Source organism: Mobula hypostoma, chromosome 12 (genome assembly GCF_963921235.1).
Source record: "Mobula hypostoma chromosome 12, sMobHyp1.1, whole genome shotgun sequence".
NCBI classification, from domain to species: Eukaryota; Metazoa; Chordata; class Chondrichthyes; order Myliobatiformes; family Myliobatidae; genus Mobula; species Mobula hypostoma.
In genome coordinates this window covers 111,806,262-111,833,872 of record NC_086108.1, presented here as the reverse complement: position 1 = coordinate 111,833,872, position 27,611 = coordinate 111,806,262, and the positions used below count along the sequence as shown (strand labels likewise).

Sequence of the window (27,611 nt, the reverse complement as noted above, 5' to 3'; positions counted from 1 at the left end):
GTCACTCATGCAAGTCTGGGTGGAGGTTCAGGAACATCATCACACTCAGACGTAGAAGGATTCTTCATTGCTGTTTCTGTAACTATTTTGTTTGACCAGTTAGGGTTGTTATCTCTCCTGAACCTGGAGGACCAGCGGACCACTCTTAGTCTGCCCTCTACCCTTTGATCTTTTTGGCATGAGTGCCCCTACCAAGCGCCAGTGCATCAAGCCCTGACTCCAGCCAGCAAAGTTCTCTGGGTCATTGAAGCACGCAAGCCTCCAAACCCAATGACAAGCTTGCGGTCACCTTGGAGGTTCCTTCCCAAATAACGCTCCATTTCTCTTACCTCCAGGTGCCTTAAATGTCCCTAACATATCTGCCTCTACCACCACACCTGGGTACTTCCTAAGTACTTTTTCTCTGTGAATAGAAACAGACAATGTGAGGCGATGAATTTGGTGTAAAGTGGAGCTACAATGGTGGATTGCACAGAATGATGGAGGAGTATTGACACGTCAGATGGTCCACTCCTTGCCGGACTGTTCAGCATATGGGGTGCTTCTCTCCACTGAATTTGTCTGCCAAACATAAGTTCTGATGGGACAGAGTTGGGGAAGATCTGCCGGAGATGAGGCGGAGAAACGATCCCATTCCTCACCTCCTGGTTAAGTGGATGTTTCAGAGACCAGGGCACCTCCAGAATGTGCAGGGTTCCAAAGTCATCAGACACTGCCAGGAGATGCTGCTTCTCTGTTGAGATAAACACAGAACAGGGACACTGGAGATACTGGAAATCCGGAGCAACACACTCAAAATACTGGAGGAACCCAACAGCTCAGGCAGAATTAATGGAAATGAATAAACAGTCAACGCTTCGGGCTGAGACCTATCTTCAGGATTGGAAAGGAAGAGGGCAGGAAGCAGAGTAAGAAGGCGGGAGGAGGAGAAGTAGGACAAGCTAGAAATTGATGGGTGAAGCCAGATAGGTGGGAAAGGCGGATGAAGCTGAGAGGTGGTGGGTGGAAAGGGTAAAGGAATTCATAACCAATCAGAAACTGAGCTCTTAACAAGAGATTCTGGGACGGTCCAATGGTTGTGAGTTGTCGTTGGCGTTTTCTTACAAGCGATTCTGCAGATGCTGGAAATCCAGAGCAACACACATAAAATAATGGAGAAACTCAGCAGGTCAGACAGCATCTATGGAAATTAGTAAAAAGTCGACATTTCATATCGAGACCCTTCATCAGGATGGGGAAGGAAGAGGGAAGAAGTCAGAATAAGAAGGTCGAGGGAGAGGGAGGAGTACAAGCTGGTAGGAGGTGATAGCAGAGAGGTTGAGGGGGAAGGTAGGTAGGTGGGAGAGGGGTGGATGAAGTGAAAAGCTGGGTGGTGATAGGTGGAAGAGATAAAGAGGGAATCTGATAGAAGAGGAGAGTGGAACATGGGAGAAAGGGAAGGAGGAGGGACACCAGAAGGAGATAAGACTCTCCTTCTGTGGGAAGGGAAGGGATAATGTTGCTTCATTTAGCTGCATTCAGGTATGGTTGAACGACAATTAAATTTGAACTTGAACTTGAGGGGAGCCAGAATGGAGAATGGGAAAAAAGAGAAGGGGGAGGGAGAAGAAATTACCAGAAGATGGAGAAATTGATGTCCCAGATGAAATATGAGAATTTGCTCCTCCAACCTGAACGTGGCCTCATTGTGGCAGTAGAGGAGGCCGTGGAACATGAACAAGAGAGCACAGGTCGAGGCTCTTCGGTCCACCCTGTCTGTGCTGACCATGATGCCTCATCCCTTCTGACTATACACAGTTCACGCCCCTCCATTCTCTGTCTGTTCGTGTACCTGTCTAAACGCCTGTTAGACATTCCCATCAGACGTGTCTCCACCACCTCTGGCAACCTGTTCCAGGCATCCATCACCTTCTGTGTAAAAAACACTTCCCTCATAAATCCCCTTTAAATTTTCCCCTCTCACCTTAGACCCCTGCCCTTTAGTCTTTGACATTTGTTCCTTGGGAAAAAGGCTCTGACCCTATGCCTCTCATAATGGTATGCTGGTATTTATAGCGAGAGGATTCGAGTACAGGAGCAGGGAGGTACTACTGCAGTTGTACAAGGCCTTGGTGAGACCACACCTGGAGTATTGTGTGCAGTTTTGGTCCCCTAATCTGAGGAAAGACATCTTTGCCATAGAGGGAGTACAAAGAAGGTTCACCAGATTGATTCCTGGGATGGCAGGACTTTCATATGAAGAAAGACTGGATGAACTGGGCTTGTACTCGTTGGAATTTAGAAGATTGAGGGGGGATCTGATTGAAACGTATAAGATCCTAAAGGGATTGGACAGGCTAGATGCAGGAAGATTGTTCCCGATGTTGGGGAAGTCCAGAACGAGGGGTCACAGTTTGAGGATAGAGGGGAAGCCTTTTCGGACCGAGATTAGGAAAAACTTCTTCACACAGAGAGTGGTGAATCTGTGGAATTCTCTGCCACAGCAAACTGTTGAGGCCAGTTCATTGGCTATGTTTAAGAGGGAGTTAGATATGGCCCTTGTGGCTACGGGGGTCAGGGGGTATGGAGGGAAGGCTGGGGCGGGGTTCTGAGTTGGATGATCAGCCATGATCATAATAAATGGCGGTGCAGGCTCGAAGGGCCGAATGGCCTACTCCTGCACCTATTTTCTATGTTTCTATGTTTCTATAATCTATAAACCTGGATCAGATCTGCTGGCAGCCTCCGGCACTCCAGGGGTAATAAATCAGACAGGACAGTGGAGCAGACTCGATGAGCCAAATGCCTCTGCTCCTACGTTTTATGGTCTTAAGACAAGCCTTTCACTGTACCTTTCAATTTATCTCGGTACCTGTGACGATAATAAACCAATGCCAATACGTACTCTCGGTCATTGGTCACAGAGGAGGCCGTTCAGTCCCTCTCATGTCTGAGGCAGAATCTTGATAAAGCAAAAGAATGGTCAATGGAAATGGGAGAGGAGGAGGCCAATTGGCCCCTTCAGTCTGTTCTCTCTACCAATGAAATTGTACCATCAGTAGAACTAGAATGTCCTCTCCAGTCGATGGACATTCTCTACAAGGACAGAAGACCCTTTCCCCTGCAGTCCCAGTCACTTCAAAGAAGGCCCCTTGGCCCATCAAGTCCATGCCAACAAACACCCACCCATTGACCCCAATCCCATTCCTCCCCACCCCTCACCCACATGCCAGGGCAATTGACAGTGGCTGATTAACCCACCAACCTTTTTGGGCTGTGGAAGGAAATCAGAGCACCTGAGGGAAAACCCACGCTGTCTCAGATAGAACATGCAAACTCCACACAGAGAGGGCCGAAGGAAAGTGTATGGAGCAGCATATCACAAACATGGGAGATTCTGCAGATGCTGGAAATCCTGAGCAACACACACAAAATGCTGGAGTGACTCAGCGAGTCAGGCAGCATCTATGAAGGGGGATAAACAATTGATGTTACAGGCTGAGACCCTTCATCAGAACGGGAAAGGACGGGGGAAGATGCCAGAAAAAAGGTGGGGGGGGGCGGGGAAGGAGGATAGCTAGAAGGTGACAGGTGAAGCCAGGTGGGTGGGGAAGGTAAAGGAAGGTAGACCATAGGAGAAAAGGAAAGAAGAGGGGATCAGGAGGAAGTGATAGGCAGGTGAGGAGAGTTGAGAGGCCAAAGCAGAAGGAAGGGGGAGGGAAAATTTATTTAACTAGAAGCAGAAATTGATATTCATGCTATCAGGTTGGAGTCTACCCAGACGGAATGACAGGTGTTGCTCCTCCACCCTCAGCATAGCCACAAGAGGAGATCATGGATCAACATGTCGGAATGGGGGGGGGGGGTTGAGAGGAGGAGGAGGAGGAAGAAGAAGAGGAGGAAGGCGGCCCTTAACTCCGAGTGGAGTCATTGGGATGCTGTCATGACGGCGTTTTTTTTTAGCAGGCTTTAATTTTACGAAGTCGAGTTGCTAGCTCGATGCTCAATCCAGCGCGGATGGAAAGCGTGCAAGGGAGCCGGCTGGATTCAAACTCGGGATCCTTCGCTCCGAAGTCCGGCACTGATGCCTCTACGCCACCAGTTGACTATGGGAATGGGAATTGGAATTAAAATGTTTGGCCATGGGGAAGTCACGTTTGTGGCGGATGGTGCATAGGTACTGGATGAAGAGATTCCCCAATTTACAATGGGTCTCACCAATGTAGATGAGGCCACATTGGGAGCACTGGGGACCAGACACAATAGATGACCCCAGCAGATTCACAGGTGAAGTGCTGCCTCACCTGGAAGGACTGTATGGGGCCTTGAATGCAGGTGGAGTACTTGGAGTAAGAGTTAGTGTGACAAGGTTGAAATCTGTTCAATTTAGTTATAAATAATAGTTCAAAATATATTTTTAAAAAGAATTAAAATAATTTATTTAATGTGAATATCATTTCAAGGTGAGGATAAAAACTTTGAAAACGTGCAACCGTATTTAGTTAGAATTCTGAGAATCTGTGGGCAGGGTATTCTGTAATACTGTAGTATTGAGCACAGACTCCACCACTGACCTGTAAGGGCTGGCATTCAACCTTCAGCATGTGATTGCCTGCCAGAGTGCCTGGGGAGGGGCAGTGCACACGGTACTCATTCACCATAAAATGACTGATGCATGAACATTACAGAGTGTATGTTTCATTTGTCTCCCCTTTTCAGGGGCACCACATTAGCACCGAATTGGTGGGCTAAAGCACCCATTTCCATACCTTGTCTCTGTGACAGTGTACCGGCCAGTTTTCCACCCCACATACTCACGTGACACAATGCAAGGCTTCATACAACTGATTGGGACAGATGAAATGTTCTGTGTCTGCAAAGGCTCATGTGTCTTTTCCAGTAAATCCCAGATATCGATGTTGCCGTCTTCTTTCCCAATGACAAAGACGCCAGGTCTGGAGAGGGACCAGTGCCCCGTGGTGCAGCGTCTGTCCCTGCAGGCTGAGTGCAGGAGAGGTCCGACCTGTGATGCGTAAGAGGTGAGTCTGATTTATTGTCGGGATCTGAGATCATGTATCTCCCGTCAGCATCTGACGCTCCAGAGAAAACGATCCATGTTTGTCCAACCTCGCCTTACCGCTCATGCTCTCAAGTCCAGGTGGCACCCTGGTGAAACTTCTTGTACCCTCACCAAATCCTTCCCATAATGGGGTGACCAAAAATAAATTCAATCCCCCAAGTGTGACCTAATCGAGATTTACACAGTTGAATTCCTGAGTCTAATACTCAGTGCCCTGACCAATAAAAGCAAACACACCACATGCCTTCTTCATTACACAACCTGGATGCTGCCTGGATTAGAGAGCATGGCTTATGAGGATAGGTTGAGTGAGCTTGGGCTTTTCTCTTTGGAGGGAAGGAGGATGAGAGATGGCTTGATAGAGGTGTACAAGATGAGATGAGACATAGATCGACTGGACAGCAAGAGACTTTTTTCCCCAGGGTGGAAATGGCTAATGTGAGGGGGTTGTAATTTTAAGGTGATCTCACTTCTCGGGGTCTCCCTCCCCCCATTTGTGACATTTAATGAGAATGCTGTATACAAAGGACCTGAAGCATTGTTGAGGATCCCTACCACACATCACACAATCTCTCTGACCCACGACCATCAGGAAGGAGGTACAGGAGCATCAGGACTAGGACTGTCAGACTGGGTAACAGCTTCTTTCCTCAGGCTGTGAGACTAATGGATACCCTGCGCACTACATGAGTTTTAATTATATTTTATTGATGGTAACATTTTGGTTTATGTGCTGTGTGTGATATATGTTTCATGGGTGCACCATTGTCTGGAGGAACGTTGTTTTGTTTAGTTGTTTATGTGTACAGTCAGATGACAATGAATTTAGTCATAGTCATACTTTATTGATCCCGAGGGAAATTGTTTTTTGTTACAGTTGCACCATAAATAATTAAATAGTAATAAAACCATAAATAATTAAATAGTAATATGTAAATTATGCCAGGAAATAAGTCCAGGACCAGTCTCTTAGCTCAGGGTGTCTGACCCTCCAAGGGAGGAGTTGTAAAGTTTAATGGCCACAGGCAGGAATGACTTGATTTTGAATGAAAGGAATTTGAACTTGATTTGAGGAAAGTACAGGGGGAGTTCAGAGGTAATTTTTTTTACACAGAGATAGAGAGGTGCATGAAACACAGTGCCAGGGGTGGTGGTAGAAGCAGATACATTAGAGCAATTTAAGAACAAAGAGACTCTGCAGATGCTGGAAATCCAGAGCAACACACACATAATGGCAGGTAAGGCAGTGTCTATGGAGGGGAACAAACAGTCGAAGTTTTTGGCTGAGACCCTTCATAAGGACACAAGAGACTCTCAGATAGGCGCACGGATGATAGAAAAATGGAGGGCTATGTGGGAGGGAAGGGAAGGTGGGCATAGCATTGTGGGCTGAAGGGCCTGTACTTTACTATACACTGTGTGGTCACTTTCAGCAAACAGTGAACTTGGACCTGGAGTTCCCTCTGTGCGTCAGTGCTGTTAAGGGTCCATAAGACCATAAAACATAGCAGCAGAATTAGGCCATTCAGCCCATCGAGTCTGCTCTGCCATTCCATGATGGTTGATCCCAGATCCCACTCAACCCCATACACCTGCCTTCTCACCATATCCTTTGATGCCCTGACCAATCAGGAAACTATCAACTTCTGCTTAAGTATACCCATGGACTTCACCTTCACCAGAGTCTGTGGCAGAGCATTCCACAGATTCACAACTCTCTGGTTAAAAAAAAGTCCTCCTTACCTCTGTTCTAAAAAGTCACCCATAAGTTTTGAGGCTGTGCACTCTAGTTTTGTATATCTCCACTCCGGGAAACATCCTCTCCACATCCACCCTATCTAGTCATTTCAACATTTGGTAGGTTTCAATGAGATCCCCCGCATTCTTCTAAATTCCAGTGAGTACAGGCCCAAAGCTGCCAAACACTCCTCATATGTTAACTCCTTCATTCCCGGAATCATCCTTGTGAACCTCCTGTGGACTCTCTCCATTGAAAACAAAGTATTTTTGAGATATGGGGCCAAAACTGTTGACTCCAAGTATGGCCTAATTAGTGTCTTATAAAGCCTCAGCATTATCTCCTTGCTTTTATATTCTATTCTCCTTGAAATAAATGCCAACATTCCATTTGCCTTCTTTACCACAGATTCAACCTGTAAGTTAACCTTCTGGGAGTCTTGCATGAGGACTCCTAAAGGCTGATTTATACTTGTGCATACTAGCTTGCGCTGTAGCCTACGCAAGTGGGCAACGCTGTTGTGAGCATTTATACTTGTGCATTGGTGTATCTGCATCGCTCTGCAATTCACGCACGTAACACATGTGCACACACCTGCCCGTGCAAGGCTTCATGGTCATGGTAGTCTTTCTCGGGGTAAACAAGCTTAAAGTGAGCATCTTTTTTTTGTAAAAGTGAAATGTGTCCTCCATAATTTCGGAGGTCTGTAAAGCTTTATGGAAAACATTGCAGTCAGAGTTCCTTCCCTGCCCTTCAGTCGCCCAATGGGAAGCTATTGCAACGTAGGAGGAAATGCGATGCTACCAAGCAGACCAATCACAGCTGTTGCGGTCTGCGTTGCCGCAATGCGTAGTTACATTTTGGGAGAGGTGCGCGTCAGGCTACGGTGTAGGGATTCGCGTAGGCACTGCATAGGGTTCGCGGCTGCGCAGTACCTACGGCGTCGATTTGACGCACAAGTATAAATCAGCCTTGAGTCTCTCTACACCTCTGATTTTTGAACATTCTCCCCATTTAGATAATAGTCCGCACTACTGTTCCTTTTACCAAAATACATTTCCCAACAATGTATTCCATCTGCCACTTCTTTGTCCATTCTTCCAATTTGTCGAAGTCCTGCTGCAAACATAGAAACATAGAAAATAGGTGCAGGAGTAGGCCATTCGGCCCTTCGAGCCTGCACCGCCATTTATTATGATCATGGCTGATCATCCAACTCAGAACCCCGCCCCAGCCTTCCCTCCATACCCCCTGACCCCCGTAGCCACAAGGGCCATATCTAACTCCCTCTTAAATATAGCCAATGAACTGGCCTCAACAGTTTCCTGTGGCAGAGAATTCCACAGATTCACCACTCTCTGTGTGAAGAAGTTTTTCCTCATCTCGGTCCGAAAAGGCTTCCCCTCTATCCTCAAACTGTGACCCCTCGTTCTGGACTTCCCCAACATCGGGAACAATCTTCCTGCATCCAGCCTGTCCAATCCCTTTAGGATCTTATACGTTTCAATCAGATCCCCCCTCAATCTTCTAAATTCCAACGAGTACAAGCCCAATTCATCCAGTCTTTCTTCATATGAAAGTCCCGCCATCCCAGGAATCAATCTGGTGAACCTTCTTTGTACTCCCTCTATGGCAAAGATGTCTTTCCTCAGATTAGGGGACCAAAACTGCACACAATACTCCAGGTGTGGTCTCATCAAGGCCTTGTACAACTGCAGTAGTACCTCCCTGCTCCTGTACTCGAATCCTCTCGCTATAAATGCCAGCATACCATTCGCCTTTTTCACCGCCTGCTGTACTTGCATGCCCACTTTCAATGACTGGTGTATAATGACACCCAGGTCTCGTTGCACCTCCCCTTTTCCTAATCGGCCACCATTCAGATAATAATCTGTTTTCCTATTTTTGCCACCAAAGTGGATAACTTCACATTTATCCACATTAAATTGCATCTGCCATGAATTTGCCCACTCACCCAACCTATCCAAGTCACCCTGCATCCTCTTAGCATCCTCCTCACTGCTAACACTGCCACCCAGCTTCGTGTCATCCGCAAACTTGGAGATGCTGCATTTAATTCCCTCATCCAAGTCATTAATATATATTGTAAACAACTGGGGTCCCAGCACTGAGCCTTGCGGTACCCCACTAGTCACCGCCTGCCATTCTGAAAAGGTCCTGTTTATTCCTCAGCACTACCTACCCCTCCACCTATCTTCGTATCGTCCACAAACTTTGCCACAAAGCCATCAATTCCATTTTCTAAATCATTGACAAACAATATGAAAAGTAGCGGTTCCAATACTGACCCTTGAAGAACATCACTAGTCACTGGCAGTAAACCAGAAAAGGCCCCTTTTATTCCCACTGACAACCTCCTGCCTGTCAGCCATCGTTTTATCCATGTCAGTATCTGCCAATAATGGTATGCATTCCCCTTACACTTGACCTCGTGTAAAGACCCTACAGAGACACTGATACATGACACGTGTACAGGAATAGAATCATAAAGTACTGCAGCACAGTAACATACCAAACTATTTTTCCGCTTAGTCCTATTGAACTGCAACTGGACCAGAGCTGCCCATTTCCCTCCCATCCATGTACCTGTCCCAACTGCTCTTAAATGCTAAAATCAAACCTGCATTCACCACCTCCATTGGCAGCTTGTTCCACACTCAAACCACCCTCAGAGTGAAGAAATTCCCCCTTAAGTTCCTCTTCAAGTATTTCACCTCTCACCTTTGACCTATGATCTCTAGTTCTGGCCTCACCCAACCTCACTGGAAAAAGATTTTCTGCATTTACCCTATCAAATATATACTGTATAAGCTCAGAACACCATAACCCACAGGAGCAGAATTAGGCCAATCAGCCTATTGAACCTGATCCACCATTCCATCATGGCTGAGTTGTAATCCCTTTCAACCCCATTGTTCTGCCATCTCCCTGTAACCATTGACGTCCTGACTAATCAAAAACCTATTAACCTCCGCTTTAAATACTCAGTGAGATGGACTTCACAGCCATCTGTGGCAATGGCTTTCATGGATTCACCGCCCTCTGGCTAAAGAAATTCCTCCTTATCTCTGTTCTGAAGGGACGCTCTCCAGAACTATTCCATAATCTAGTGTATACACTTCTATCAGATCTTCCCTCATTCTCCTACACTCTAGGGAATAAATGTCCTAACCTATTCAACCTTTTCCTACAACTGAGGTTCTTAAGTTCTGGCAACATCCTTGTAAATTTTCTCTGCTGTCTTACATCTTTCCTGTCGACCAGAACTGTACACAATTCTCACCAATGTCTTATACAACTTTATCATAACATCCCAACTCCTGTACTCATTACATTGATTTACGAAGGCCAACATGCCAAAAGCTCTCTTTATGGCCCTATCTACCTGTGATGCCACTTCAAAGAATTATGGATCTGCGTTCACAGAAAAAAAATCTTAATACATACTGGCTGAGCCTTGAAAGGAAGTCACAATGGTGAGGAGTTGTGGCGTTGAGAAGTGAGAAGCATTTGGATGTGCAGAAAACATTTGCGATTGACTTTGAGTCAGCCAGCAGATACTCACGGTGGCCCCTTCCTTCCAAACTGCAACTGTCCATCCTCCGACAGTTAGGATGATATCCCTGAAGAAGGGCGATCTTTGCACGGTGTTCACAGGCCCGTCGTGAACAGCGTAGCAGTGGGTGGGTTTTGGGGCTGTCATGGGAACATATACCAGAAGCTATGTCAGACACCAAGAAACCGGAACAGGAGCAGTCTGTCACACCGGTCAATATATACATGGAAAGGTTTACATTAATTCTTCAGCTGCCCAGAGAGATGTGGACACAGCCCGGTCCAGCACATAAACCAGCTCCTCTCCCATTGATTGTCTTCATATCCTGCTGCCTCAGAAATGCAGGACTCCCTCCCAGGCTGATCATTTTCCACTCTCACCTTTCCTTTCAGTCTATGTACTCCCACTGAGTACAGAAGTTCGAAGGTTGTGGTGTGGTTGTACAGGACACCTGTGGGCTGCACTTGGAGTATTATGTTCAGTTTTGGTCACCCTACTATAGGGAAGATGTGATTAACTGGAAAGAATGCAGAAAAGAACTTGCTGGTACCCGTGTTGAAGCTGGCTGAGTTTACAATCCTCTGCAGCTTTTTCTGATCCAGGCAGTGACACAAACAGTTAGAATTCAGCACCGCCAAGTTCATGCAGCAAGCCTGCATCAGACATCTCAGAGTTGGTACAGGTCCGACCCTGTACGTTGGACACTTGTGAAAGCAACTAGGGTCAGAATTAGATAAAAATCTCCAAATTCCAGCCTGAACTGAATTGCCATCCCTTTACTGTGGAGGGGGATATTGTCAAATGGAATTTCAACACTTCCAGACAAGGAGAATTGCAGCACAATTTTGTTTTCAGGTGAGAATTTTCTGGAATTGGGGCTCCAATGCACAGGATCACAAGAAGTTGCAGAGAGTTGCAAACTCAGCCAACTTCTTGTGAGAGGCATTGATCGCGTGGATAGTCAGAGGCTTCTCCCCAGGGCTGGAATGGCTAGCACGAGAGGGCACAGTTTTAAGGTGCTTGGAAGTAGGTACAGAAAAGAAGTCAGGGGTAAGTTTTTTTACACAGAGAGTGGTGAGTGCATGGAATGGGTTGCCGGCGACAGTGGTGGAGGCAGGTACGATAGGGTATTTTAAGAGACTCCTGGACAGGTACATGGAGCTCAGAAAAATAGAGGGCTATGGGTAACCCTAGGTAATTTCTAAGGTAAGGACATGTTCGGCACAGCTTTGTGGGCCGAAGGGCCTGTACTGTGCTGTAGGTTTTCAGTGTTACTATGTTAACTCCATCACAGTCACAACTCTCCCCCAGCACTGAGGACACCTTCAGAAGGCAAGGCCCCAAGAGGGTGGCATCTATCATCCAAGACCCCCAACACCCAGGACATGCCCTCTTCTCATTGCTACCATCAGGGAGGAGGTCCAGGAAACTGAAGACACACACTCAATATTTCAGAAACAGCTTCTTCCCCTCTGCCATCTGATTTCTGAACAATGAACCCATGTACACAACCTCACAACATCTTTTTGTCAACATTATTCATTTAGATTGTGAATTGTAGTAATTTTTACGTATTGCAGTAGACTGCTGCCGCAATACACCAAGTTTTATGACATATGGCAGTGATAATCAACCTCATTCTGATTTAGATTACAATTCTGATTCTACCTCTGATATTTTGGGTCAACATCCACGGTCCATATTAAACATCTAATAAATAAAATGAAAAAATGTGGATTTCAGTTGCATCTTTCACAGCCTCAGGCCGTCTTTCAGGTGCTTCAGAGCAGCCAAAGTCCTTTCCAGGACACAGTTGTTACCTTGTGTGGATCTGCAGAGGACTTTTGACCTCAGCTGATGTTAAATACAAGAGATTCTGCAGATGCTGGAAATCCAGAACAACACACACAAAATGCTGAAGGAACTCAGCAGGACAGGCACCGTCAACAAATCAGGCATCATACCCTTCGTCAGGACTGGAAAAGAAGGGTGAATAAGGCAGAATAAAAAGGTGGGGGAGGGGAAGGAGGACAACTAGAAGGTGATAGGAGAAGCCAGATGGATGAGAAAGGTTAAGGGCTGGAGAAGAAGGAATCTGGTAGGGGAGGAGAGTTGACCGGGGAGAAAGGCAAGGAGGAGTGACATCAGGGGAGAGGGAACGGACAGATGAGGAGGAAAGGTAAGAGGCCAGAGTGGGAATAGAAGAAAAGAGAAGGGGGAGAGAAAAAATTACTGGAAAAAATTGATGTTCATGCCATCAGATTGGAGGATACCCAGATGGAATATGAGGTGTTGCTCCTCCACCCTGAGAGTGGCCTCATCTTGGCAGAAGAAGCCATGAACCGACATGTTGGAAGGGGAATGGGGAGAGGAATTAAAATGGTTGGCTACCGGGAAATACTGCTTTTGACAGATCGAGTGCAGGTGCCCCAAGTTACGTCAGGTTTCACCAATGTAGTGGAGGCCGCATTGGGAACATCGGGTACAATAGATGACACCATCAGATTCACAGGTGAAGTGCTGCCTCACCTGGAAGAACTGTTTGGGGCTCTGAATGGAGGTGATGGAAGAGGTAAATGGGCAGATGTCACTTGCAGGGATATATGCCAGGAAGGAAATTAGCGGGGAGGGACAAGCGGATTATGGAGGGAGCAATCCTGTGGAAAACAGAGAGTGAGGAGGGCTGGAGATAAAGATGTGTTTGGCAGTAGGATCCCACTGAAGGTGGTAGAAGTAGCACAGAATGATGTGTGGATGTGTTAAGACGGCAGGAAGACTCCTCCAGCTTTTTGTGTGTGTTGCTCTGGATTTCCGGCATCTGTAGAATCCCTTATGTTTATTGCGTTACCAACATTATTCACTGGACAACCACTGTGCAGGACACAAAAAAATCACTTCCCATTATCCTGCTTCTAGAGGTACAACTCATCTTGTATAAACATCACTTCCTATACACAAGCTGTTTTTTTATATCATTTCCTGCATGGGTTAGATTTATTTAATTTGCAGTGAACAGTGGAAAGACACGTCTTGAAATAGCAATATCTGTGAGTCTAAAGTTACTGGCAAACATTGAATTGATATGTTACATTGCACCACAAGTTTACTCAGCATAGTTATGGAGTGTTGCGTATGTGTGAGAATGGTTGTATCAACAGCAGTTGTGAGAATTATCAATAGTATTAGTGTATTGAGGTGTGCAATAATTCTGTATTGAATTTAATATATATTTTACTTAACTGTCTGCAGTTTAACAGAAAAGAGAACTCATAAAAACCCTGAAGAAAGCTTCCATCTCAGGTGATTTTTCAGTTGTTTAGCTCACTGCATAGCTGTGTACATATGCATAGTGAGAGCATTAGACCAGTGATTTCACGAGAAAGTGGTTCACTTACTGGTCATTTTTCCAGTGTCCATGTCCCTCTCCACTTGCCAGTCTACATAAGTAACTTCTCCATCCTGGAGAAAAAGCACAAAACAATGCCATCAAGGACATATATCTATGTATACGTAATGTGCTGTAAGGTTTCACTGCTAATGTAATGGTTTCTCTGTAGCAGCAATGTTTGGGTTATGACAAGAGATAACAGGGCTTTGGAATGTGGAGCTATCCAATGAGAGAGATGTTGTTCTCTCTTGTGGGTCTGGGAGCAGGGATTTCGTGGTCTTTTGCCGGGGAGAGATGAGGAGAGAAGACGGGAATGGAGAGAGTTGGGAGACCACCAGACGGGATGGACTTGGAGCGAGGGTCCGAGGTCAGCGACGATCGGAGGAGGTCAATGGTGGACGAACGGCTTATCAGCGAGCTCCAACTTTGTGCAACAGACTGTTTCATGAGAATGGGCCCTTTTCTTTCTTTTCTGTTTCTTTACTAACGATATAGTCAAATTAAGAATTATGAAGCTCAATCATTTAATTGTATATTGAGTACTGTTTGTTATTTCACGGTACTGATTTATAACAGAGGACACATCGCACAGCATCCACCTAAACAAGATTTCTTAAGTTTGGCCGGGCCAGGGGCTATCATCCCTTAGATTAAGCCGCTAGCTGAACCGAGGGTTACATATATATAAACTGCCAGCAAAGAGCCAGTAACATCATGAGCGACCTCACTCACCTCACTCCCGGACTGTTTGTCCCACTCCCATCGGGGAGGAGGCTACGTGGCATCCATACCAGGAACACCAGACTCAAACACAGTTACTCTCCCCAAGCAGTGAGGCTGATCAACACCCCCACCCACTAACCCACCCCTCCACACCCCCAACCACCACTACTTTATCATTTCCTGTCAGAGTCACCTTATGTATAGACACTCATGTGCCTAACGTCACCTTACGGACAGACAATGAATTTATGTATATAAGCTATCATATGTACACCCACATTCAACAGTCACTAGTACATTGTGTTTAATAGGATTGCTTTTGAATTTATATTTGTGGTGTTTTTATGCTTACTGTGTTTTTTACGTTCTGTTGGATCCAAAGTAACAAGCATTTTGTTCTCAGCTCAAATGCCATCTATAAATTTGCTGACAACTCAAGTATCATTGGCAGAAGTTCAGATGCTGATGAGAGGGCATACAGGAGTGAGATAGATCTGCTAGTGGAGTGGTGTTGCAAAACCAACCTTGCACTCAACATCAGTAAGACTAAAGAATTGATTGCAGACTTTAGGAAGGGCAAGACGAGCGAACACACACCAGGAGAATCAGAATCAGGTTTATTGTCACCGGCATGTGATGTGAAATTTGTTAACTTAGCAGCTGCAGTTCAATGCAATACATAATATAAAAGAAAAATATAAATAAGTAAATCAATTACAGTATATGTATATTGAATAGATTAAAAATCATGCAAAAACAGAAATTATATATATTTAAAAAGTGAGGTAGTGTTCACAGGTTCAATGTCCATTTAGAAATCGGATGGCAGAGGGGAAGAAACTGTTCCTGAATCGCTGTGTGTGTGCCTTCTGGCTTCTGTATCTCCTGCCTGATGGTAACAGTGAGAAAAGGGCATGCCCTGGGTGCTGGAGGTCCTTAATAATGGATGCTGCCTTTCTGAGACACCGCTCCTTGAAGATGTCCTGGGTACTTTGTAGGCTTGTAGGCAAGAATTTACAACCCTCTGCAGCTTCTTTCAGTCCTGTGCAGTAGCCCCTCCATACCAGCCAGTGATGCAGCCTGTCAGAATGCTCTCCACGGTACATCTATAGAAATTTTTAAGTGTTTTTGTTGACATACCAAATCTCAAACTTTTAATGTAGTTGCTATCTTGTCTTTTTAGTTGCATCGATATGTTGGGACTAGGTTAGGTCCTCAGAGATCTTGACACCCAGGAGCTTGAAGCTGCTCACTCTCTCCACTTCTGATCCCTCTATGAGGATTGGTATGTGTTCCTTCGTCTTATCCTTCCTGAATCCACAATCAGCTCTTTCGTCTTACTGACGTTGAGTGCCAGGTTGTTGCTGCAGCACCACTCCACTAGTTGGCATATCTCACTCCTGTACGCCCACTCGTCACCACCTGAGATTCTATGAACAATGGTTGTATCGTCAGCAAATTTGTAGATGGTATTTGAGCTATGCCTAGTCACACAGTCATGGGTATATAGAGAGAGTAGAGCAGTAGGCTAAGCACACACCCCTGAGGTGTGCCAGTGTTGATTGTCAGTGAGGAGGAGATATTATCACCAATCTGCACAGATTGTGGTCTTCCGGTTAGGAAGTTGAGGATCCAATTGCAGAGGGAGGTACAGAGGCCCGGGTTCTGTAACTTCTCAATCAGGATTGTGGGACTGATGGTGTTAAATGCTGAGCTATAGTCGATGAACAGCATCCTGACATAGGTGTTTGTATTGTCCAGGTGGTCTAAGGCCGTGTGAAGAACCATTGAGATTGCATCTGCCGTTGATCTATTGTGATGATAGGCAAATTGCAATGGGTCCAGGTCCTTGCTGAGGCAGGAGTTCAGTCTAGTCATGACCAACCTCTCAAAGCACTTCATCACTGGCGATTGTCACTAAGGCAGTTCACATTATTCTTCTTAAGCCCTGGTATAATTGTTGCCTTTTTGAAGGAAGTGGGAACTTGCGCCCGTAGCAGTGAGAGGTTGAAAATGTCTCTGAATACTCCCGCTAGTTGGTTGGCACCAGTTTTCAGAACCTTACCAGGTACTCCATCGGGACCTTCCGCCTTGCTAGGGTTCAATCTCTTTAAAGACAGCCAAACATTGACCTCCGAGACAGAGATCACAGGGTTACTGGGTGCAGCAGGGATCTTCACAGCTGTAGTTATATTTTCCCTTTCAAAGTGGGCATAGAAGGCGTTGAGTTCATCTGGTAGTGAAACATCACCACTGCCATTCATGCTATTGGGTTTTGGTTTGTAGGAAGTAATCTCTTGCAAACCCTGCCAGAGTTGCCGTGCATCCGATGTCACCTCCAACTTCATTCGAAATTGTCTCTTCACCCTTGAAATAGCCCTCCGCAAGTCATACCTGGTTTTCTAGTGCAGCCCTGGGTTGCCAGACTTGAGTGCTACCAGTCCTCAAAGGTGGATCAGAAGTGAAAAGGGTGAGCATTTTCAAATCCCTGTGTGTCAATATCTCTGAGAACGTAATGTGGGCCCAACATATTGATGCAGTTACAAAGAAGGCACACAGTGGCTATATTTCGTAACTGACCTCATTAGCTCCGGTGAACTCCCAATCACTGCTGCCAAACTCATAGTTCCCTTACCCTTACCCCATACTGCTCGCTTCTCCCTCCTACACAGAATCCACAAATCAGACTGTCCGGGAAGGCCTGTTGCTTTTGCAAACTCCTGCCTGACTGAACTCGTGTCCTCATATTTTGATTCCATTCCATTCCATCCCCCTTGGTTCAGTCCCTTCCCACCAGGGCCCGAACTTTAGGCAGGGCTAGGCTGGGCTGCAGCCCAGGGGCCAGAGATGCAGAGGGGCCCAAAATAGGTAGCTATCAGCATGGCAGACAAAAAAAAACCGAGAATGAATCAGAAAAGAAAAAAGAAACAAGAAAAAGAGGACTGTGAAAAAGAAGTATTAAAAAAGATGTTGAAGTTGACAGCAACACACACAAAAACTGCTGGTGAACGCAGCAGGCCAAACAGCATCTAAAGGAAGAGGTACAGTCGACGTTTCGGGCCGGGACCCTTTGTCAGGACCAACTGAAAGAAGAGATAGTAAGAGATTTGAAAGTCGGAAGGGGAGGGGGAAATTGACAGAACTTTTTAAACCTTTTCTTGATAATGGAGCAGTACCATTGCTCTTGTCACAGTCTGAGACCGGTGGACAAATGGAGACTTGTTCAACAGCTAGCGCTAGCACCAACGTTAGCACGGGACCACCGTCCTTGCCACAGTCAGCAGCTAACGTTGAAGAGGCAGAGGGCATGACTTTGGGATTCCCGACTACAGAAGCCTCACAACCACCGGGCCGCCATTAATGCTAATGTTACCGCTACTGAGGATCCTTACGGCACTGATCCTGCTCGCAGGGGAAACGTTAGATGATTCATTCCCAGCATACTGGGCTAAGAAAGGGCCAGAGTCCTGCCAGAATAAGAATGTGGATATCAAAGCTTCGGAACGAGTATACAAACAGCAGAGATGTTTTTTTTCTCCAAATTTCACTTCAAATGCAAGCTCGTAAATGGTGAGTACATATCAAGGCAATGGCTCTTTATACTCCCCTTCCACCGGCTGTGTGTTTTGTTTTGCATGCTGCATCTTCAGTGATGGTAACTGTCAGTCCATCTTCGAAACTGGCTTTAGCGACTGGAAACATGCCGCTGAGCGCATAGGAGAGCATGAAAATAGCGAACACCACAGGAAAACGATACTGACCTACGTTACACTAGCGTCTGACAGCAGAAGAATAGATACAGAACTGCAAAAACAGCTCAAGTCAGAGTGTGTTTTCTAATAAGTGGTCTTTACTCTGCATGCCACACAGCACAGCAATAGGTTAGTATGTGCTAGATCTCATTTTTCAAGAAGATTGTTGGAGTATTGTCAAGTTTCCTAATTTGCCATAGTGCCATCTCTCTTGGTCTTTTTGTCTCTCATTTCCATTTTACTTCCTCAGAACACACGGTTGAGAAAAGTACCTAGATAAAAATGCTTTGGCATTGTTTGAGAATTAAGGCCTATGGTATGTGCAGCAATAGCTAACTAAAGATTTAAGATTGGGTACAATCATACTTCGTCTCCCTTATAACTTTACTGAGCCAACTAAGCCCACGTCAATTTTTGAGTGCTTTAGATGCTTTCCTTCAAACTAAGAATCTGCATTACTTTCTGTCCTCCCTCTTAAGGCCTGTAAGTTTATAGCCTATTGTACTAAACCAATGTCTTGGTCCACAGCTTTGATATTTAGACCAGTACAACCTTTGCTCTTGCTCTTGCCTTTTTTTGCTTGGTGCCGCAGCATTACGGTGTCGGCAGGGGCCCATCAGGGCCTCCAGCCCCACTAAATCGGCCCTGCTTCCCACCTATACGCATAACACTTCTCATGGCCTCGATCTCCTCAGTAACTTTTAATTCCCTGGCCCTGGCCCTGACCACCTCACCTTCACCATGGATATTCAGTCCCTATACACTTCAATCACTCATCTGGAAGGACTCAAACCCCTCCTCTTCTTTCTTAGTAAGAGAACCAACCAATCCCCCTTCACCACCACCCTCCTCCATCTGGCAGAGCTGGTCCTCACCCTGAACCATTTTTCCTTCTGCTCTTCCCATTTTCTCCAAACTCGAGGGGTAGCCGTGGGCACTCGCATGGGCCCTAGCTATGCCTGCCTCTTCACTGGCAATGTAGAACAGTGTATGTTTGAAGCCTACCCCAGTTACACTCTCCAACTCTTCCTCCGTGCCACTGATGACTGTATTGGTGCTGCTTCATGCATCCATGCTGAGTTCACCAATTTTATCAACCTTGCCTCTGACTTCCAGCCTGCCCTTAAATTCACTTCGTCCATCACTAACAAGTTCTAAATCTCTCTGTCTCCGTCTCTGGAGACAAACTGTCAACTGACATTATTTATAAACCTACAGATTGCCACAGTTTCCTCAACTAAAAACCCTCACTAGTAGAGAGCACACTTCTAGGGTGCATCACAACCTGGTACGGAAGTTGTCCTGTCCAAGACCGGAAGAAGCTGCAGAAGATCGTGAACATGACGCAGCACATCACACAAACCAATCTTCCATCCTTGGACTCACTTCACACCGCACGCTGTCGGAGGAGTGCTGCCAGGATAATCAAGGACACGACCCACCCAGCCAACACACTTTTTGTCCCTCTTCCCTCTGGGTGAAGGTTCAGGAGCTTGAAGACTCATACGGTCAGGTTTGGGAACAGCTTCTTTCCAACTGTGATAAGACTGCTGAACGGATCCTGACCTGGATCTGGGCTGTACCCTCCAAATATCCGGACCTGCCTCTCGGTCATTTTGCACTACCTTACTTTCCATTTTCTATTTTCTATTTACGATTTATAATTTAAATTTTTAGTATTTACTATCGATTTGTACTCCAGGGAGTGGGAAGCACAGAATCAAGCATGGCTGTGATGATTGTACGTTCTTGTATCAATTGTTTAGCGACAATAAAGTATAAAGTATTAACTATACCTCTTCCCACACCTTCTCCTGTAAAAATGCTATTCCCTTTTCTCAGCTTCTTCGCCTCCACCATATCTGTTCTCAGGATGCGGTTTCCATTGCAGGACATCAGAGATGTTCCCCTTCTTTAGAGAGTGGGGTTTCCCTCCCTCTACTACAGACACCACCCTCACCTGCACCTCTTCCATTTCACATCCACTCATGCTCACTTCATCATCCTGCCGCCTTAATAGTCATAGAGTACTTCTTGTCCTTACCTACCACGCCCCCATCAGCCTCCACATCCAACACGTTATCCTCCGCAACTTCCACCATCTCCAAAGGGATCCCACCACTAAACATATCCTTACCTCTCTCCCTCCGCTTTCCACATCCGCAGGGATCGCTCCCTCCGTGATTCCCTAGTCCATTCATTCCTCCCCACTAATCTCTCTCCTGGCACTTATCCATGCAAGCAGCCCAAGTGCTCCACCTGCCCACTCACCTCCTCCCTCACCTCCATTCCGGAGCCCAAATAGTCCCTCCAGGTGAGACAACACTTCACCTGCAAACCTGCTGGGGTTGTCTATCACATCCAGTGCTCCTGATGCTGCCTCCTCTACATTGGTGAGATCCATCGTAAATTGAGGGACGGTTTTGTCCAGCACCTCTGCACTCTCCGCCAGAGGCAGCACTTCCCGGCAGCCAAGCACTTTAATTCCAATTCCTATTCCCATTCCAATGTGTTGATACATGGCCTCCTCATGTGTCACAAAGAGGCCACCCTCAGGGTGGAGAAACAACACCTTATATTCCATCTGGGTAGCTCCCAACCTGATAGCATGAATATCGATTTCTACCTCCGTAAGCAACCCCCTCCTCGATTCCGCCCTCTGACCTTTTACTTCTCACCTGACCATTACTTTCTCCTTTCTCCCATGGGCCCTTCTCCTCTCCTATCAGGTTCTTTCTTCTCCGGCCCTTGACCTTTTCCAGCAACCTATCACCTCCTTCCCTCCCTCCCACACCTTTTTATTCTGGCAACTTCCCCCTTCCTTTCCAGTCCTGAAAGATGGAATGTTTATTCATTTCTATAGATGCTATCTGACCAGCTGAGTTCCTCCAGTGTTTTGTGTGTGTTGCTTCTGATATTTCATTAGGAGTTTGAGGAGATTTGGTATGTCACCAAAGACTGTAGCAAATTTCTACAGATGTCCCATGGAGTGCATCACCATCTGGTATGGGGTGGGGGCACTGCGTAGGATTGAAATAAGCTGCAGAGAGATGCAAACTCAGTCGGCATCTAGGACAGCTTCAAGGAGCGATGCCTCAAAAGGGCTGTGTCAGTCAATAAGGACCCCCATCACCCAGATCACGCCTTGTTCTCAGGAGGTGGCATCATTGGAGAGAGTCCACAGGAGGTTCACGAGGATGATTCTGGGAATGAAGGGGTTAACATATGAGGAGTATCCAGCAGCTTTGGGCCTGTACTCACCAGAATTTAGAAGAATTGGCGTGGGGGGGGGGGGGAAATCTCATTGAAACCTAAGGAATGTAGAAAGGACTAGATAGGGTGGATGTGGAGAGGATGTTCCCTCTCGTGGGGGTATCCAGAACTAAAGGGCACAGCCTCAAACCTGAGGGGTGACCCATTTAGAACAGAGGTAAGGAGGAATTTTTTTTAGCCAGGGAGTAGTAAATCTGTGGAATGCTCTGCCACAGACTGTAGTGGAGGCCAAGTCTGTGTGTATATTTAAGACGGAACCTGATCATTGCCTGATCGGTCTGGGCTTCAAAGGATATGGCGGGAAGGCAGGTGTATGGGGTTGAGTGAGATCCAGGATCAGCCATGATGGAATGGCAGAGTAGACTTGATGGGCTGAATGGCCTAATTCTGCTCCTATGTCATATGGTCTTGTGGAGGTACAGAAGTGTGAAGGCACACACTCAGTGATTCAGGAACAGCTTCTTCCCCTCTGCCATCAGATTTTGGAATGGACATTGAACATTTCTCTCTTTGTGAATTACTTATTAACACTGAGCTCCACAGTTTCAGACAACCACTGCAGACATTGTATGATCCTTCACCTGATGATTGTATTACCCTACTGCCATCCTGAACCAATGTGGATAACTTCCCTCACCCCAACACTGACCTGATTCAACAAGCAACAGACTCACTTTCAAGGACCCTACAACTCATGTTCTCAGCATTATTTATTTATTTGCAATTTGTCTTTTGTACATTGGTTGTTTGTCAGTCTTTATTTATGTATAGTTTTTCATAAATTTTACTGTATTACTTTACTTTCCTGTGAATACCTGCAAAAACAAACAAATCTTTAGGAAATATATGGTGACAAATACGTACTGCGCTCTTCAGTCTCCGAGAGGATTCTGAGTGGCAGAGGCAGCGTGCACGCACCTCGTAGTGGGCAGGCTGAGGATGGGGCACAAACAATGTTTGGCTCCATTTCACCAGTTAAAGCTCCATTGATCGTCGATTAAAGCGATGAGGGAGACTGAAACATCAGAGCAAGTGCAGAGGGTAAGCGCTGGCTGCCTATCTTTTGATCATTTACTCTGTACGTACCGGAGAGGGGAGAGCCTGCCACTTCACCCAGAGAGTGCTGCCCAGGTTTCTTCTGCATTTTAGACGTGAACTTTGGACTGTAGACTCTTTTGTTCAGTCTTATAGTTTTTATATTTTGTGTTTTTTTAACCCATACCCAATCTCTTTTTTTTTTGCGTAGGGTGGGTGATATCGGGGTTAATGTGCCGTTTTGTTCGATCTTCTGTGTGAGAAGAGGGATTTGGGGGCTGATGTGCCTGTTCTGTTCTTATTAATTATTTTTTGCAGGGAGGTGTGATTTAGGGGTTGATGATCATGCTGCCTTTCTTTTCTTTCTTGGTTTCATGGCTACCCAGAGAACTGAAGAATTTCAGAGTTGTGTACTTTGATAATAAATGAACTTTTGAAACTTTGATAATAGATTTAATTTGAAGTAGGGATTGCTGCTGCATCCGTTGTTTTTGTCATCTATATCAATTATCTGGATGAGAATGTGGTTAACTGGATCACCAAATTTGCAGATGACACCAAGATTGGGGGTGTAGTGGGCAGTGAGGAAGGCTATCATGGGCTGAAAAATGGCTGATGGAATTTAATGCAGACAAGTGTAAAGTGTTGCACTTCAGTAAAACCAACAAGGTTAGGACTTACACAGTGAATGGTAGGGCATTGAGAAGTGTGGTAGAACAAAGGGTTCTGGGAATACAGGTCTGATAACTTGTTGAAAAGGGTGTCACAGGTAGATAGGGCTGTCACAGGTAAAGGGAGCTTTTGGCACACTGGCCTTCATAAATCAAATTATTGAGTACAGGAGATGGATGTTATGTTAAAGTTGTATAAGATGTTAGTGAGGCCTAAATTAGAGTATTGTGTGTAGTTTTGGTCACCTACCTACAGGAAAGATGTAAATAAGGTTGAGAGAGTACAGAGAAAATTTACAAGGATGTTGCCAGGTCTTGAGGACCTGAATTATAAGGAAAGATTGAATGGATTAGAACTTTATTCCCTTGAACGTAGAAGATTGAGAGGAGATTTGACAGAGATATACAAAATTATGAGGGGTGTAGTTACGGAAAATGCAAGCTTTTTCCACTGAGTTCGGGTGGGACAACAACGAGAGGTCATGGGTTAAGGGTAAAGGTAGAAAGTTTAAGTGGAACATGAGGGGAAACTTTTTTCACTCAGAGGGTTGTTAGGGTGTGGAGCAAGCTGCCAGCACGAGTGGTCCATGCGAGCTTGGTTTCTACATTGAAGAGAAGTTTGGATGGTAGGGGTGAGGAGGGCTACGGTCCCGGTGCAGGTCAGTGGGAGCTGGCAGTTTAAATAGTTTGGCACAGAATAGATTGGCCTGTTACTGTGCTGTAATATTCTATGAGTCTCTGACAGATTTTGAGAGGTCCCTCTTATCAGCCACCATCATCCCTTTTGTCATTCATCTGTCAAAGTTCAAAGTAAACCAGTGAGGTTAGGAATAGGATGATCTGGCAGATGAATTGGAAGTGAATAAATGGCTGGGATTTGTAGTTAAGTGTCTTTTCAATTCTGCTGGAGCCATTGCTGCATATGTAAGTTATTTGCCACAGACTAGGCACGATGGAATAGGGGGTAATATAATATAAAAAAGAACGGCGTAGTAAATAACTAAACAAGAAAACTGCAAAAAATATAAACACTTCACAATACTATTCACTTCTAACCTACACAATCCACCTTTTACAACATTTACAACCGCCAGCAGCAGGCCAGCAGCTGAGTCACAGCATGTAAAAATTCCTTCTTTAGAATGAAATTGTTGAGTATAAGAGCTGGAATTATGGAGTATAAGAGCTGGAATGTTATGATGAGGTTGTATAAGGCATTGGTGAGGCCAAATCTGGAGTATTGTGTTCAGTTTTGGTCACCAAATTACAGGAAGGATATAAATAAGCTTGAAAGAGTGCAGAGAAGGTTTACAAGGATGTTGCCGGGACTTGAGAAACTCAGTTACAGAGAAAGGTTGAATAGGTTGGGACTTTATTCCCTGGAGCGTAGAAGAATGAGGGGAGATTTGATAGAGGTATATAAAATTATGATGGGTATAGATAGAGTGAATGCAAGCAGGCTTTTTCCACTGAGGCAAGGGGAGAAAAAAACCAGAGGACATGGGTTAAGGGTGAGGGGGGAAAAGTTTAAAGGGAACATTAGGGGGGGCTTCTTCACACAGAGAGTGGTGGGAGTATGGAATGAACTGCCAGACGAGGTGGTAAATGCGGGTTCTTTTTTAACATTTAAGAATAAATTGGACAGATACATGGATGGGAGGTGTATGGAGGGATATGGTCCGTGTGCAGGTCAGTGGGACTAGGCAGAAAATGGTTCGGCACAGCCAAGAAGGGCCAAAGGGCCTGTTTCTGTGCTGTAGTTTTTCTATGGTTTCTATGGGTTTGTATGGAAAATTTCCCTCCAATTTTCTACTACACTAGTAGAGTTTCTTCGCTCCCATAAGTCAGTCGGCAGAGATTAAGGGGAAGTTGGGAGAGGTAATTCATGAGGGAGACACTGATGTCACAGCCCAAGTTGGGCAAGCCTATTCAATGCTCAGAAAACGCACTTCACGTTCCTCATCAGCCTACCATCCTCCCCTCCTCCCCTCCGTGCAATACAACACTCACCAATGATCAGCCTGCTGTGTTCCCCTCCATGCAATACAACGCTCACCAATTATCAACAGCCTTCCCTATCTCGTGTCAAAAACTGTGAGAATAAGCACGGTCCTACTGCACACTGCCACACTAATCTGAGAGAGACTGCTGATGGGGCGGCTCAGTCACTGCGAGCACTAGCACCCTGCGTTGCACAAAGTTCAAAAAACTATGCTAATTTTTTTTTCAATCACGATCTCTCACAGAAACCCGACTGACCTCTCACGGTGCCCTGGTTTAAATTAATTTGGCAGGGGAATGAGAACCAGAATGATGGGGCAGAGGATGGAGCAGTTTGTATACAAGTCGAATCAGTGTGTAGTGAGACTGTGAGGAAGACAGACAGCTGATGGGGCAAAGTTGCAGTCAGTGGGATGCATTGCAGTGTAACAGAGACAAAATCAAAAAGGCTGATGAATACAGGGCTGAAGGCGTTATACTTGAATGCACACTGTGTATGGAATAAGGTAGATGATCTTGTAGGGTAGGTAGAGATTGTCAGGTATGAGGTTGTGGGCATCACTGAATCATGGCTGAAAGAAGATCATAGTTGGGAGCTTAACATCCAAGGATACATTATATTGAAAGGACAGGCAGGTAGGCATGGCTCTATTGGTAAAAAATAAAATCAAATCCTTAGAAAGAAGTGACTTAGGACTGGAAGATGTAGAATTGTTGTGGGTAGAGTTAAAGAACTGCAAGGGTAAAAAGACCCCGATGGGAGTTATATACAGGCCTTCAAACATTATCCAGGATGTGGGCTGCAAATTACAACACAAGATAGAAAATGCACTTCAAAAGAGTGATGTTACAATATTCATGGGGGATTTCAATATGCAGGTAGATTGGGAAAATCAGGTCAGTGCTAATTTTGGATCACAAGAAAGAGAATTTGTAGAAAGCCTATGAGATGGCTTTTTAGAACAGCTTATGGTTGAGACCACTAGGGGATCAGCTATTCTGGATTGGGTGTTGTGTAATGAACCGGGTTTGATTAGGGAGCTTAAGGTAAAGGAACCTTAAGGAAACAGTGATCATAATATGATAGAATTCACCCTGAAATTTGAGAGGGAGAAGTTAAAGTCAAATGTGGAGTAATGGAAATTACAGAAGCATGAGAAAGGAGCTAGCCAAAATTGATTGGAAGGGAACGCTAGCAGGGATTACACAGAGCAGCAAAGACAGGAGTTTCTGGGAGGAATTTCGAAGGCACAGGATAGATATGTCCCAAAGAAGAAGATTTTGAAAGGAAGGAATGTGTAACTGTGGCTGACAAGGGAAATCAACATAAAAACATAAGTGAGGGCATATAATAGAGCAAAAATCAGTGGGAAGTTAAAGAGGTTTGGGAAGTTTATAAAAACCAACACAAGGCAACTAAAAAAGCCATAAGGAGGGGCAAAATGAAATATGAAGGTAAGCTAGCCAATAATATCAAAGAGGATACCTAAGGTTTTTTCAGACATATGAAAAGTAAAAGAGAGGTGAAAGTAGATATTAGACCACTGGAAAATGACACTGAAGAGGCAGTAATCGGGGACAAGGAAATGGCAGATGAAGAGAACAGGTATTTTGTGTCAGTCTTCACTGCGGAAGACATGAGCAGTATGCTGAAAGTTCAAGAGTGACAAGGGGCAGAAGTGAGGGCAGTTGCTATTTCTAGGGAAAGGTGCTCGGGAAGCTGAAAGGTCTGAAGGTGGACTGGAAGGACTACACCCTGGGGCTCTGAAGGAGGTAGCTGAAGAGAGTGTGGAGGTATTAATACTGATCTTTCAACAATTACTGGATTCTGGCGTGATTCTGGAGGGCTGGAATATTGCAAATGACACTCTGCACTTCAAGAACAGTAGGAGGCAGAAAGGAGGCAGACCGCACTTGGAACAGTAGAAAGGAAATTGCAGGGCAGTTAGCCTGACCAGTGTTTGGGAAGATGTAGGAGTTCACTGTTAAGGATGTGGTTTCAGGGTACTCGAGGCACATGGTAAAATAGGCTGAAGGCCCTGTGATTTCCTCAAGGGGAAATCTTGTCTGACAAATTTGTTGGAATTCTTTGAGGAAATAACAAGCAAGATAGGCAAAGGAGAATCAGTGGATGTTGTGTACTTTGACAAGGTGCCTCACATGAGGCTGCTTAGCAAGGTAAGAGCCCATGGAATTATAGGAAAAATACTAGTATGGATAGAGCATTTGCTGATTGCCAGGAGGCAAAGAGTGGGAAGAATTTTCTGATTGGCTGCCAGTGACGAACGGCGTCCCGCAGGACTCGATATTGGGACCACTTCTTTGTCAATGATTTGTATGATGGAATTGGTGGCTTTGTGAGCAAGTTTGAGGATACAGTAATATGAAGGTAGG

The 27,611-nt window shown here is 45.4% G+C and overlaps 1 protein-coding gene across 2 annotated transcripts in view; it reads right to left on the bottom strand.

Annotated features, from left to right (window-relative positions):
- dnai3 (dynein axonemal intermediate chain 3) overlaps window positions 1-27,611 on the bottom strand; it is a 142,261-nt gene that overhangs the window by 7,300 nt on the left and 107,350 nt on the right. For both annotated transcript variants that reach the window (XM_063065070.1, XM_063065069.1), the window contains exons 17-20: window positions 13,770-13,833; window positions 10,384-10,514; window positions 4,798-5,002; window positions 642-733 (exon numbers count right to left, since the gene is read on the bottom strand). In XM_063065070.1, coding sequence (XP_062921140.1) covers window positions 642-733; window positions 4,798-5,002; window positions 10,384-10,514; window positions 13,770-13,833 — 492 coding nt within the window. The remainder of the gene's footprint in view (window positions 1-641; window positions 734-4,797; window positions 5,003-10,383; window positions 10,515-13,769; window positions 13,834-27,611) is intronic.